General features: G+C 37.5%; 1 protein-coding gene across 1 annotated transcript; it reads right to left on the reverse strand.

Moving 5' to 3' along the window:
- Nucleotides 1–371: 371 nt before the first annotated feature.
- On the reverse strand, nt 372–15,780 carry LOC132643797 (transcription initiation factor TFIID subunit 5). Its single transcript, XM_060360329.1, has 19 exons — nt 15,500–15,780; nt 13,540–13,621; nt 11,743–11,821; nt 11,568–11,665; nt 11,434–11,490; nt 10,611–10,698; nt 9,808–9,914; nt 5,516–5,623; nt 5,173–5,324; nt 4,514–4,624; nt 4,353–4,422; nt 4,220–4,259; nt 3,474–3,638; nt 3,251–3,327; nt 2,491–2,607; nt 1,366–1,631; nt 1,160–1,255; nt 1,003–1,078; nt 372–924 (listed from the first exon to the last, which is right to left on the reverse strand). The coding sequence occupies exons 1-19, from the start codon at nt 15,664–15,666 to the stop codon at nt 871–873; spliced, it is 2,010 nt and encodes a 669-aa protein (XP_060216312.1). The 5' UTR covers nt 15,667–15,780; the 3' UTR covers nt 372–870.
- Nucleotides 15,781–15,993: the final 213 nt, after the last annotated feature.

A 15,993-nucleotide genomic window follows, 5' to 3' on the forward strand; every position in this document is an offset into this window, starting at 1 on the left:
CTTCATAAAGGAACACCCCCCACCCCCCACCCCCCCAAACCCCCCCTCACAAAAAAAAAAACCCAGATCGTTCAATAAAAAGCAGTTATTAAAGAAGAAAATTCTAGAATGGAATTTTGGGCAACCCACCGCTGATTATGCTTACTATAAGTTGCTATAATTAATTAATTAGTACTACTATTTTTCAAATCAAATTCAATAATGCTTGACCCATCTAGAAAGTAATCTTTTCTTAAACCGAAAACAGATAAAGTCTCTGAAACTATCCGTTGTTGCTTCTTACATTAGAAGCAACCAGTAAAGTTGATTAAAATCCCTGGAAAGAGATAATTTCGAACAAGTGTTCAAGAGCTTTAATGCTTGCTAATCACTTTCTAGTTCAGCTAAAATCACATATAATCCATAAAGTAGAAACTGGGAAAGGGTCTGTATACAACCACGGTGATGACCACCAATGCTTGGGCCACTCTACCCCAAAAAAGAGCTTTACAGATTGGTAACTATGATCAGTGACAATTGCATAACATTTCAACCCATGTTTCCAAGATTCCATCTCTAGGATAAGCAATGATACAAGGGCGACGGGACCATTAGCATTTTAAATACATATACCGTTTACATAATTGACGTTCATCCACCACAGAAAATTGAAGATGTCCACCCTCAAATCCCACGCTCCAAATTACACCATGCGACACAAGATTGTAAGTGAGATGCAGGTATTATCACCAATTATGAGTTGCTCCTCTAACAGAAGTAGTTCTATTAGAACCGAGGTCAGAGAAGGAAAGCTTGCCATTGATGACTATGCCAAATTTTGCCAGGCCACCATGATGTAATCTCACGTCAAGAAACTTTCAAGCAAGAGATTCATGCACTTTTCGAGAAAGCTCCAGCAGCAAATAGAAGATTTCTTCGTGAAAACTGCTCAGAGTATAACATGCAACTTTTAGAGGATCCCATAATAAAACCACAGAAAGAAGCAATCATAATAATTCTTACGCGCAAAGCATAGACTGGAGTAGCTTTTGTAGGCAGGGTCTTCAATGACCGGAGTCTATTGTTACTTCCAGATTTGCTGTTTGAGAGAGGGAGCATGGTATTAGCCATCTAAAAGAAAATAAATGCCGGAATATATGTCTGCTTCAGTAATACTTACTTCTCGTCTTTCAGTGGCGCTTTTGTGCTTGTGGTTACATCCCATAATTTTACAGTGCAATCAGCAGAGCCAGATGCAAGAAGTGAACCTTCACCACTGAAATAAGACAAATAAGCTTGAAATATAGACTATTTTCAATGAGCTTCATACTTTAGTGCATCTCCAAAAGTAGACAAAATGAAGGTTTAGTTCATTTATTTCCCTACCTAAAAGCAAGTGACCACACACAGGAGGAGTGACCGACCAAAGGAGTAATACAACGTCCACTTGAGAGATCCCACATCATGACTGTTCCATCTTCATCACCTGACGCCATATATCGACCATCAGGAGACATTGCCAACGATAGGATCATACTCCTATGACCAATGAAAATCCTGACACACTCGCCACTTTGGACGTCCCATAGGCGTACAGTTTTGTCACTTGATCCAGTTGCAATGTAATTGCAGTTTGCATGCCATTGCACACACTGCACAGTGAATTCAACATGCCCTTAAATTTACGACCATTGGAAGGAAACTAGAGGAATCAAACTAAGTAACTAAAATGCTTCTTTGCCAACAATGCAGTGCAACCGCACAGTTCTATGCTAACAGTATTTTATTATATTTGACCACTTTAACGATCACTAGTAAAATTCTTTGCTCCAAACTTTGAATGACATCATTCAACTAAATATATTTTTTAATCCGAATTTAAATAACCCTGATATGGTACGGTAAGTGCATTTTATAAAGTGTCCTCCAGATAAAATATTCAACCTTCATTCCTTTTGTTTTTTTATTAAGTAAAAAGGTTTCTTTGAAAGCATCCAGAAGATGCAAAAGAGTAGTACATTTGAGCTTAAAAAAAAAGTTGTTTTAATCCCTTTACATAAATGGATCAACCTTCATTCCTTATTCTAGTATAACAATGGTGGGCGCCACCAGGGAAGAAGGGAAAAGAGTACTTCAGAGTGATTTAGCAAAGCATGATAACTTATTTGGAATTCAAATACATTAAATATTTGTAATATATTTAAAATCAAAATGAAAATATTGCTAATGTCTATCATGCACCTCTGATGACACTGGTTGACTTGGCATGATGTCTAAGAAAGTAAAGAAGACTTTTGAATCTTGTGGTCTTAAATTAAAGATGTGTAGAACGTACTAAAATGCTCTTTCATCTTTTACTATTTTTTTTTTTTTTTGAAAATGGGAATAAAATACCATTTTATACAGTAGCTGATACAGATGGAGTATACCAGACATAGATTGATACAGATGCCTACATGGATCAGATTAAAACATGGTTTCCGAAGGGTGGGGCACAGAATAGGTACTCACATCTACATCTGATAAGTGTCCGGCCATTATTCGCAGAGGCTGTATCCTGTCAATAGACCAGATCCTTGCAGTGCGGTCATGTGAAGAACTGGCAAAATAATGTCCAACTGGACTAAACTGCATTCAAGATGTGAAGTGAAAACCAAACATTTATTTGCCTGTTTTGAGGACTCTCATCTGCAGTTACCATGAGCAAGCACCAAATGCTCAAGAGACAAGAAAATACGTCAACTATATAAAGTGGAAACATATGGTAATCAAGCAAAAAATTAGCTCAAGCTGCAAGACTAGTTGTTGTAGCTATAACACTATGAAACTTCATTTTGAGACTAGAACATGGCTTCACTGTCATTTATCTTCAATGACAAACTAATAACTTGTGATGCCAGTTAGTAGTTCTTATAAGCCCCAATATATAAAAAGGACTAGTTTGTACTGACATTTGAAGTATGACAAATATGTACATTTGCTTCCCTGCTTTTGGGGGTTGTCCCAGTTAGCGGTCCCCTAATAAAAACAATATCAAGCATCCATTTGGCAAACATGGTATAAAGAGTGGCACATAACATCTAAGAATCCTATTATGATACAGAAACAATGCATAGAAACCCATTAGCTTGGGCAGTATTCCATTTGACGACCAATAAAACAAAGAGTAGTCTTTTAGGCGAGCTACTTGATCTTCAAGACATGGCAAATATATTACCATATTTGCAGCCAAAAGAGAACAAACTTAATAAATGAAAAACTAGTCACCCACCTGAACATCCCATACTGGGTAATTGTGGCCTTTGTAGCAAACAAGATTAGCATTTAGCTTTGTGCTCCATAAGCGAACTGCATAGAAATAATTAGTCAAACAGGTCATGAATAATGTCACATGGTTATACAGTGTGCATATCAAAATTGTAGCAACTGTCATAATCCAAATGAATAAAAACAACGCCGAGCTAATGGCTATAGAGAGTCATATGATATCATACTTGTTGAATCTGATGATGAAGACAGAAGAAAATCCCCGTACGGACTAAAGGACGCAGAATAAACAGGTCCGGAATGGCCCTGAAATAATGTATAGCATCGTCTTCCACCACTTGAGCTAAGCACATGCTCATTTGTAGGTGAATCAGTTTCCCCCTGCAAAAAAGCTGGTTCTAGCACTGTTCATCAACCGTTCCTTTTTCTCTGTGTGTGGGGGGGGTCAAGACTTTTTAAGGGATAGGAAATGAGTATGTGGACTTGATGATTAGCCTCTCATTCGTTGTTTCGTTTTTGTGCACTCATGAAGTTCTTGTTCGTAGAGAATCATATATCTTGTAGATTCTCTATTTTTTGGTATACTGCTGGTATACAGGAGATTTTTCCATTATTATTAAAATTATTTACCTCAATGGAAAAGAAAAAGGAAGGAGTTCAAGAAATACTTCCGTCAGGAAAGTAGAGATGCATCTCTATGTTCAGTCGAGAAACCTGCATAATTATCATGCTTCTGCTATGTAAATCTCTGATGCAACTAACTTCACAACCCTAGTGCAGTTTCCAGTGAAATTAAATTTATCTACTTATCAAAGAAATAAAAGCAGCGGAAAAGAAACATTTGTTCTGTCTGGTTGCAAGTTATACTGTGACTTGAGTGCACCCGTACCACCTCTATCGACTAATAAACATCTTGAAACATGAAAATAGCAATACATCGGAAAGGAGTCGAGGACTATCATATTGGGCTTACATGGACCAGTTTGTTGCCCAAGTTTTGCCATGTCCCAAACCTGAAACATGTTAGATAAGAAGATGATCAAGGATCAACAGATACTTTAATTAGTGACAACAAGATCTCAACTCTATTCAGAAGCTACAAGCACCTTCAGAGACGAGTCTGAGAATCCACCCGCCACTAGTGATCCATCATGTGATGTTGATGCACAGTTTAGTCTATACACATTTACAAACTCACTAAGATTAGGATATGTTCCTAAAAATATATTCCACATCTACAAGTTTGATTCAAGGTCAAGAAACTTACCCATTATGTGTATTAACAAATGTATAGAAGCTAACAGAGGGCAACGCAGCATTACTCAACTGTACACGGTTCCTCAAGTCTTCCAGAATAGAATGTTCTACCTCTGAAGGTCTGTGACAAATATTTTCTTTCAGTTAAGAATGATTCAAGATCCTAGAAATATGAAGGAGCATATGTTTAAGATCAATACTGTCACAAATTTAAAGAAGGAACCAAGAGCAAAAAATCATGTAATATATATTTAATTTCATGAAAACATGCTCCACCCTCCCAAAGATAAGAAAAATAATGTGGTTGGTACAACTGTACAAGAAAACATTTTACTTATCTGTTCCCTGGCATCCATGTTTTTCATGTTATTTGAAGAGTTTATGAATGCATATAAGGCAATATATTATGAGCATGACATGCCACAGAAAGGATTGCAGCTCAATCATATTCTCCTCATCCTTTATAATATTCCTTTTGATGCAACTCCTTAGTATAGCAGTTTCATTAATGTTTCCTAATAGATCATGATAACAATATTCAAATAAAATTATGACCTCCAACAAGAGCGTCTTTTCCAAGTAGGGGAGGGGGATGTAGTAGGAGAGAAAAAACACTATAGGGCTCTCTTTTTTTCTTTTGGTAAGTAAGATAATAGGATTGAGGAATACATAGCAGGTAGAGCAAGTTCCGGTTTGACACGGGGTGCAGTTGCCACTGTGCTGCCCTCTGTACGGGAAGATTTCCCTGTTGCAACCCCAACTTTGTCCTTCTTTAGTTTTTTAAGAGATGCTCCTTGTTTTCCACCTTCAACTGACTTCTTCTGAAAAAAAGAGCAAAATAAAAACAATAAATGTGAAAGGATGTCACTTTTTCAAAAAAGTAAAGGTGGAAGGATGTCCACCAAATAAAATTTAAACCGTTAATGAAATAGAAATATAAAATAATAATTTAAGTGGGAAATATTTATGAATATATAATCAAGTGGGAAATGAACTGACAGAAATTCAACACCTTGTTTTCTTCCACTTCTCCTTCCTTAGGATCGCCGTCAAGCTTTTCTGAGTCAGGAACTGAACCTCCTGTCTTTTCTAACCGTTCTTCTAAAGAATCTTCAAGCAGCTGCAAGTTAAATTATTAACACATCTCCTGGGAATAAAATTTAAAACACAGAAGACCTATATTACACAGACTCTTCTAAAATAGAGTGATATGATCCGTGTCAAGGTGTCAGACTCGTTAAATTCTGTCTAGGATATGTGGATACAAACAGAATATTTTTTTTTTTTGATTAAGCACCGGGTGTCCGGGTCTCTTTGAGCCCCGACTAATCCCGGGGGTGCACAGGCCCTCGACAAGGAGTTTCCCGCAAGTGCACCACGGGTAATTCAGGGTTTTACCCCAGTCCGATGGCCCTCAGAAATTGTTTGCACCCAGTGAGTTTCGAACTTGAGACCTTGAAAGGGAGCACCCCAAGGCTCAAGCCAATTACCACCAGGCCAACCCCTGAGGGTGATACAAACAGAATATCAGACACAGATAAAGGGGATTCTTAATAAAATTGCAAGTTATCATTTCACGTTCAGTATCTATGCCCTCAGTTTTTTATTCATAATATATGACTCCATATACACAAACAGACATGGAATGTAAGATTGGCCCGTTCCACCGTGAAAGGTAGGTCATATTCTGACTATTATCTCATTAGGCCTGCTGCATATTTTTGTACTAAATATTCCGCCCATTTTATATTCGAGCCAAAAGTCATGTGGAAAAAACCCATCTTATAGGAAGCAAAAGCTACTCTGCTCTCTCCCACTCCCTTAAGTGAAGAGGAAAAACAAAATAAAAAAGAAATTTAGAAAACTCACGCATCGCTCTCTCTCCCTCTCTCTGAGTAACAAAACAAAAAGAAAAAGGATGAGATTAAGGAGAACGAGAGATCCTGGAAGACATGGGCTTTGGGCACAAGTGGATAAACTGGATCAGATTTTGCATCTCTGGTGTCAGATGTTACTGTTCTTATAAATGGTTGTCCAGCAGGTTTCTTTCAATCTCAAAGGGGTCTCAGACAGGGTGACCCATTGCCACCTTTCTTATTTTTGATTGCTATGGAAGGTCTTAATCACATGGTTAGGACAGCTAAATCTAATAGTTGGATAAGGCGCTTCGACTCTCAGTCCACCATTAGCAACCATCTGGAGATCACTCATTTACTATATGCAGACGATTCACTTGTTTTTTGTGATGCTGAAATGGAGCAGATCAGACATCTCAGAGCAATCCTGACCATTTTTGAAGCCTTGTCTGGCCTTCATGTCAACTGGAGCAACAGTTTACTCTATCCAATTAATCAAGTCGATGATCTTCAGAATCTAGCATGGAACCTAGGTTGTCAAGTGGGCTCCCTCCCCACTAAGTACCTAGGGATGCCTCTAGGTGCCAAAAACAAATCCAAAGAAATCTGGGATGAAGTTTTGGAGAGATCTAGCAAGAAGCTGGCAAGGTGGAAAACCCAATACCTCTCTTTGGGTGGCAAGAGTCACACTCATTAATTCTGTCTTGGATGCCCTCCCTACATACATGATGTCTCTCTTCCCAATTCCCAGAGGAGTTGAGAAAAAGATCGACAAACTGAGACGAGATTTTCTTTGGCAAGGTAATAAAGGTGATGATGAAAGGAGATGCAAGAACCTGGTCAAATGGGACTCAATCATTTTGAACAAGAAAGAGAGTGGGCTGGGCATCAAGAACTTGGGATTGCACAACAAAAGTTTGTTGCAGAAATGGCTACGGAGATTCAATTCAGAGGACAATGCTTTATGGAAAAGATTCATTTCCCAGAAATATGGGATGCTAGATCAATGGATTACTAAAGAAGTTAATGGCCCTTATGGTACTAGTGTATGGAAATCTATTAGGTCCCAGTGGAATGAATTCTGGGCTATTGTAGATATCATAGTTAGCGATGGTAGAAAGACTACTTTTTGGGCAGACCACTGGATTGGCCATAACAACCTTCAATCGACTTTCCTCTTATACTCTATAAGCCTCCAAGCTCAAGCACAAATCAGTCAAGTTTGGAGCCCTCAAGGGTGGGATCTTATTTTCAGAAGAGCTCTCAATGATTGGGAAATTGAAAGCTTAACCAATATGCTCCAACTCTTAGCTTCCTTAGGAGGAACTTCAGCTTATCCTGACAGACTAAAATGGAGATTGAACAACAAAAGAACTTTCTCTGTTAAGTCTGTTTACTGGAACCTCAACCATAGAACAACCTTGATGGAGATTTGGCCCTGGAATCTCATTTGGAAAGTAAGAGTCCCTTTCAAGGTCTCTTGTTTTGTTTGGTTGGTTGCAAGGAGGGCTTGCCTGACCCACGAGAAATTACAACGAAGAGGTTTTCAGAGACCTTATGTGGTCAAGATGGTGAAACCAATAAGCACCTTTTCTTACACTGCAAGACAACTACAAATCTGTGGAACATGTCCTTTTGTATCCTTGGTATCAATTGGACTACGCCTAATACTACTGTGGAGCTTCTCAGATGCTAGAAGAGTGTAGGGAAGAGAGGTGGAGAAGAAGACTGGTGGCAGATCATCCCAGCTTGTGTTTGGTGGACAATATGGAAGGAAAGGAACGCTAGAATTTTTTAGGGCACTAGTAGCTCTATCCAGAAAGTTAGGATGAATTGTCTAAATCTCTTCTATTTTTGGTGTAAACAAAATTTGTGGGGGCAGACAGGAGACCTGGTAGATTTATTAGGACAAACGTAAGTGTAAGTTTTTGTTGGGTGCTCCTTATACTTTTGCTGTAAAGATTACAATTCAGTTTCAATTGAAGCTGAATTTTACTGTGAATACAAGTCGTTACCAATTTCAAAAAAAATAAATTAAAAAAAAATAAGGAGAACGAGAAGGGGCAACTCCATCACAACGCTCTTTACCTTTTGATTCTCCGTCTCTCTAGCCTCTTCATCCGCCATATGAAAGTCAAATAATCCATCTTTTTTATAAAAAAAAATAATAATAATAAAAAAAAACGGTGGTGTTTAGGCCAACTTGTGTGCACCTAGACTATTCCACTAGGTAGTTGTTTCCTCCCACCAACACAAGTCCTGAGTAAATCTACCACTAAGCTTGGACAGATGGGAAGAAATCACCTAGTATTTTTGGTCTTACTGGAATTTGAACCCTTGTCTTCAAGGTTTGCACTCACTTAGTTACCCATCTTATTTGACCAGATCCAACATGAATTCCACCCACAGGAAGTGTAATGTCGACACAGCCATTTGACCAAAAATGCTTAGTCCAAGTAACATAGCATAAGATACCAACACATTTAAGCTAACCCTTTTCAAGATCATAACCCAAGCAATCCTTAAAATTAACAAAACATGAACCTGGAACGGCTAAATTAGTCGATAGAGATATTTCACAGAATATAATACTTGTACTCTACTGCATATATAATATAAGGAGTAGGATCTATACTCTCCTTAGGTAATATTAGTTGATACGCAAAGGAGTAAGCTTGTCACTTGTCTACAACTTGCAGCTTCACACTCTTCATTTTCTTTCCTTTTTTCCTTTTAATATGGGTTGTTTGGTCAGCTTGCGCAAATCTGTATCTACTACCTTCCACCAGCATATGTACACAGGTAAGTCTGCCCACCAAGGCTTAGGTAAAGGAAGATATCACCTAGCGCCTTTGTTTCTACCGGAATTTGAACCCTGATCTCCCATAGTTTTTACCCACGCCATTGACCGCTTTGCCACACCCATAGGTATAAACCTTAGAATAAGAGAATGTTTTATAACCAGTGGTGTCCAGACCCGAATCTGAATGGTCTCTAATTACTTTGATGAAATATAGGGCCCTTTTCTTTTTCCTCAAACGAATCTTGATAGAACAATTTTAGATCGTTTACACATGTGATCTTATCCTCAATACTTTGAAATATTTAGTTCAACGGTATTGCAACACGAAGCATTTTGTTATTCTCCAACCAATTACCCCTCTTTCTCAACAACTCAATGCACCCAAACCTCCCCTATGTGCTGGTAAAGGAATCAGTTAAATTGTTTCTTGTGGTTTTTTTTTTTGGGTATTCATTCTTCCATACGTTAGCATGGGAAGACTTCCAGCTAGCCAATTTAATTGTTTCATGGTCAGTTAACCAACAAACAAGAATATTCATCAAATAGCTTGAGTATTGACAGGTAAAATAGTTTAAAGATGATATTTACTACACCATCCAATCCAAAAACATACAGCTTAATTTATTGGTATGACTGTTTGCTTACCCCCCAATGAACTTCTTTCTGATTTATGAGACTAGCATCATGGCCACTTGCAACAAGAGTTACAACTTCCGCATCATCAGATATAGAGCCAGGCTGTCCAGGAGAAACTGCCATTTGATACAAATTAGCTTAATATTGTACATAATTTAATAAATACATAACTCTAAAATTCCAGTAGGTGATTATATAATGATTAAGGGGCAAGGCACAGGGGGATCATGGGCCACTAAACAATTCATAGGGTTGCATTTAGGACAATTTTTAACTCGAACATTGCCCGACTAACAGGAAAAGAGCATGTCTTTGGCCTTTGTGCCAAACATAACCACGAAATTAATTGAGTAAATCATCTACATCATATGACTTTGGCATTGCTACGCATGAGCAAAAAGGGACTCCAAGTGCAAGAGATAAAGAGTAAAAGAATTGAAGGCTTATAAACAAAATCTGGAATGCCCTTCTGAATCTATAACTCAGGGTTAATGGTCATTGAAGGGACAAAACAAACAATGATCTGACAGAAAGGAGTTGACTTGGAATTGGTACACTTTTCCTTTCCCTGTCTTTCTTCAGTGGATGCAATGATATGCATTTGTTCTATCAGGAGAACGGTCAACGAAAAGACATGTCAAATGTGAAAGCCTTCAGCTTCTCTCACAATTTTTTTTCTATTCTTCCTTCTCATATGGTTAGGTTATCATAACAATGTAAATGGAAAGATGTTATTGCGCTAAATGAAGATGGTCAATTAACATAGTAGAAAATCAAATGGCTGAATGCAACTGCGAAGATGGGAACTGCACCTTGAAAATTAATGCGCTCATTGATGATCCCAAGCATTGTAATAGACTCTGTCTTGTGTAAGTATTGCAGCAAAAGGTCATAGGAGTACTGTTTCAGAGTAGAAAAGCAAATCAAAAGGCTAAGCCAGTTAAGCTCTAAAGGTGTGCATGGTAAAAAGCAATCAAATGGTGCTAGACATGCCTATTGCCCAAGAAACAGTTATCAAACTGCACATAAATCCACCAACCTAGACAAACCATTAGGCTGATGACTGCTCCTTTAATGTGCATGATGATAAGATATATGGTCATGAGAATAACAACTAAAATATCATATTTCATTTCAACAAACCTACATGACCTTGAGATGAAACAGTCACTTTCCCCCCTTTCTTATTTCTCAGTATGTCAAAGCAGTGGTGTTTGCTATGTTATCAACTTAATTAATAGGAGTTCTGCTTCAAAATTTAAAGGAGAACAACAAGATAGAAAATGTTACGAATTTTCATGCTCTCTTTTTTTAAATCAAGTTGTTATCTTCACACTTTACTGTCTCAAGAGAGAAGATTCGAGAAGAGGTCGATTTTTTTGCCAAAAAATTGAAGCTCCACAGCAGAATAAAAGTAGTCCAGAGCAGAAAATGAAAGAGAATGCCTGTCGGTCCTCCAAAGTAGTGCATTTTGGAGGATCTGATACGAGTGCGGCGATACTTTTGAAGAGTCCGAGCAACATGGTTTGTCACCAATTGCTAACAACCCCAGACACACTTGACTTGCACAAGTGAGACATTAGCATGCACCATAGTAGCAGAAGATAAATTCAACCAGAAGGATCAAGCGAGTACCTGACACATCTTTATGTTCACTTTGCTCAGCCGTATGGAATGAGCAAATTCCATTTCCTGCATTTTACGATCTGTTTAGTGAACATATGACACATTTAAGCATGCAACCTAAAGGTGCTAGGATAGTGATGTACCTCTAGATGGGACGGTGAGAGAACGCCTTCTAACTTCTGAAGATCACGCAAATGTGTCATCTCATGGTCTTCACGGTAACTATTGAAAAAGGCGCGTGCTGGTAATAAAAGAACTGTGTTAAAAATAATCTCGCAAGGATCAAAAGACAACCAAAACTTAACTGAAAAAGTATACCTTCTTGAATATGACCTCTAGCGACAAGTTCCATGAAACAATGAATAAATACAGGATATAAAACACGAAGCAACTCGTGCTGCAAGATTGAAATATATATGTTCAGATGAATCAATAATAGCAATGATCTCATTTAGCAAATGAAAGAGGATAACAATAAGTCAATAACTAACATAATATAAGGTGATTTCAAGTGAGTCATACATACAAAAAGACTAACAATCCCAACATACACAATGGCCAACCTGTTAGAAACAACAGGGTTTAAATATCAATTCTGTGAATCGAAAGGTATTCTAACCAGTAACAGCACTGCAGGAAGAGAAACAACCAAAAGAAAAAGGAAACAGAACACTCGGCATTTAACATTGTTTCATGTTATCTCCAATAGATCCTACGTTTCCTTAGAGACAACACAATTGCACTCTAGGATATGAAATAACTTCCATTTACATGAGAAGGATTTCAAGGAGAGAGATGGCTATATAACAGGAGTTGATAAATAATTATTCTGACTGAAACAATGGGCGGATCTTTAAGGGTGAGGCGAAACCAACCCCTTTGTTAGCTAGCTTAGCATTCCCTTTTTTCAATATATATCAGATCCTGTTGGAATTGGAGAAAATCCAGACGCACATCCCTCTATTCTAATAGAAAGAGAGCGAGGCAAGCCAGGAATGGGCTGAGACAATGTAAAAAAGAAATGGACAAATGAAATTGGAAGGTAGCTTCAACTATTACAGGAAACCACAAAATATTGAAGCCTAAAAGAGATTAAGTCAACAGGAAGCGTCTGACTTGGAGAAAGAGAACAACAATGGTCCCTTATGTCTTATGTCTGAGTGTAGGTTCAAAATAGTCCCTTCAATAAACTCCCTTCCTCTAAGTTTGCCAAAAGTAAGCACTTGGTCTCTGACAAATATTTTTATTTTTTTTTTGATTAAGCACCGGGTGTCCGGGTCTCTTTGAGCCCCAACTAATCCCGGGGGTGCACAGGCTCTGACAAATATTTAACAAACTCCGGTGGTTAGACTTTATGGGAACGGTGAAAAATAAAGATCAAACCAAAAAAACCAGGAAAGTCCTATCAAATCTTGGAAACCGCGACACCAAAAAGTGCACCGTATAACAAAAGCTAGATTAAAAAAATAGCATAAATTGCACTTCAAAAGCTACACCAAACTCCAAAATAAGCAAAAATGGCAAATCTTTTTTTCCCCACATTTCCTGTTAAATTTACCAACAAGAGTTTGTTAAATATTTGACGGTACCAAAGTTCTCGCTTTTGGCAAACTTAAAATACCAAAATTGTTCAGGAGTATATTTACGGGACCATTTTGAACCTACTCCAAACATATGGAACCATTTTTGTGATTTTTCCATCTGAATTGTATAATCACACAACCTAACCTGTATGAAGATAGCACGCTTGTCATGCGTATGTTTAGTCTAACTTGACTCACTGCTACATTTATAGCACAAGTCAATAAACTAGAGTTGAGAATCACAAATATGTGAACTCAATTCCAAATACCTTCTCATTGGCAGAAAGATAGCAGCCAAAGTATGAACAGGTCAAGATGCTTACTTGATCGCCCCAACACATTATGTTAAAGAATAGAAAGGGCTAAATAACAGAGAAAAAGGAAGGCTCTCCTTTCCATTTGTGTTTGTTGCCTATGCTATTACTGGTGGCAGGCCTTTTATTAGTGCATCAAATGTCATGAGGAAACATCCATCATTATACTACATAAAATACTTCTCATGTTACTGATAGCATAAGTCAAAGGGACCAACCTTATATAAATCCAGTGAACTATAAGCCCATGACCGAAGCTTGCTATATTCTTCTTGGTATCGTTCGGGACCGGTTTCAAATCTGAAAAGCATGAAAATTTATTCAGAATGCTATCATAGACGCATGCTAAGAAAATAACCAAAAAGCATGCTTTTATCACAGCTGTCGAGACTTTCATCTAGAGTCAGCCTGTGTGAAAATGGAAATTTTATCATAAAATCTATCTATCTATACTTATACTAATAAAAAAGTAGGAAGCTCCGAAGTGTAAAGTTAAATTACCAAATACTAATAAAAGTCAATTGACTTTTTTATCCTCCAATCCTACAATATTCCTTTTTACTATTATTATAAAAAGGGCAGCCCGGTGCACTAAGCTCCCACTATGCGCGGGGTCCGGGGAAGGGCCGGACCACAAGGGTCTATTGTACGCAGCAAAAAAAATGTAAATGTATATTGCAAGTTTTACGGTGGATTAATATTGAATTGTATGTATCCATTAGCAAGAATCTAAAAGTTAATTCTGTCAAATGTAAATTCTACATCCGCCTCTTCATAACAGTGCACCCATCCTCTTGAAATCCTGGATAACTTGAGGACTTGGGATTGCCCAACTTATGACTTTGGCTTGATTGGGCTTAAAAGATTTTTTGGTGTTCACCAAACACCAAAATACGAAGCGCTTAAAAGCTGGTTTGGCTAGGTTTTAAGCTTTCCCAAATTCCCCCTAAGCCTTGATCATAAACAAGACCAGGTAAGCTATATGAATACTATACATCCATTCGCTCTGCTAAGGTCCATTTGACTCCAATACTAAATGATTTGTCTTTTACCTAAAATTGGGATTCTAAAACAAGTAAAGCATATGTCCAATTAAAAAAAAAATAAAAAAAAAACAAGTAAAGCATGTGGCTTGTAGAACCTAAACTTCTAGCAAAACAGTCAGTGTTACATAAAAGATACGAAAAGGAGCGGCTCACTCAGAGAAAGAAAGGATTTGTTCTGCAATGTCAAGATCAATCAGTTAAATTGCAGAGCTATCCTTGGAGATTGAAGAAAAACTATTTCTACACAGTTGTTGCCGCTCTTCTTGAAACAAATAACTAAACCTCAATCCGAAACAGTTCTCAGCTCATAAATCCTCCTCTTTTACAATTCCGCTCTATGCCTACCCATTTTGTTCTGATACTAAATAATTTACTATTTTTCAACACAATTAGGCATTTCAGAAGAGTAAAAGACATGATATTTAGAGCTGCACCCTCGTGGCTAAACAGTCAGTATTTACAGAAAATACAGACACTTAAAACGGATTGTTTTTGGCAGCGACGGGGTCAATTTGAGAATTTTCAGAAATACTATTGAAGAGTGAAGAATGGCTGCTTCCATTATGTTGCTGCTGCTCTCCTTCCAACAACCAACTACGAGCCTGTTTGGACAGGCTTATAACTTATGGCTTATAAGCATAAGTTAGGATAAGTTAGGAATCCTAACTTATGGCTTTTGACTTATTTTTGTCATTTTGTCTTAAAAACAAGAGCTTAAAAGCACTTTTTTATCTTACCCAAACACTACAAAAGTACTTAAAGCTGTTTTGGCTTAAAACCACCTAAATTAAGCCGATCCAAACAGGCTCGTAATGTCTCAAACCTAAACTTGTTTGGGTCTATGAATCTTCTACATTCATTCAAACGCGTATCATTGGAATTAATTTACTCTCTCCGTTTCAATTTGTTTGTCTGGGTTTGACTTGACACCAAGTTTAAGAAAATAAAAAAAGACTTGAATCTCGCGATCTTAAACTAAATATAGGAATTGCCAAATTTGGAAAGAGGATTGACTAAAAAGTAAAGTAAGACAAACAAATTGAAACGGAGAGAATAAAGCAACTCAAGTTTAGAACTCAATCCCGGTAGCAAAATTACAACAAATTAAGGGAAACGAAACGAAGGAACTTACTGAGAGAAAGAAAGGATTTTTTTGGTAATGTCAGGGTCAATCTGGGAATTAGCCGAATTGTTGTTGTTATTGTGTTGTTGTTCTTCTTGAAAGGCAAGTTCTGTTTGCTTGAAACCCTTCTTCTTCAAATAAGCTACCACTGCTTTCTCAATCTCTTCTTCATCCATGCTGAAAAACTGTAAAGATTTGAGACTCGTGAAGAAAGAAATACTTGTTGTGGGTTTATAGACAAGTTTGATTTTGGGTTTTCTGGAGGGATTTTAAAAATACGACGTCGTTGTCAGTTTGATTGGGGAAGGTTTTTTCAAGGCTCGGAGGGGCCAATTTGGTTTAAAGAGAATAAGTTATCCTCGTATTATTTTTTATTGATTGTTTAGTTTGTTATTTTAAAAGTGATATGCATTGCATAATTTTTAAGAAAAAGTTGTTTGTTTACAAAAATACCCCCACCGTAGGTAGTAGAAAAAGAGTTTGAGAGACTTCAGGGTTATTCT

The sequence above is a fragment of the Lycium barbarum genome, chromosome 1, assembly GCF_019175385.1.
Source record: "Lycium barbarum isolate Lr01 chromosome 1, ASM1917538v2, whole genome shotgun sequence".
Lineage (NCBI taxonomy): Eukaryota > Viridiplantae > Streptophyta > Magnoliopsida > Solanales > Solanaceae > Lycium > Lycium barbarum.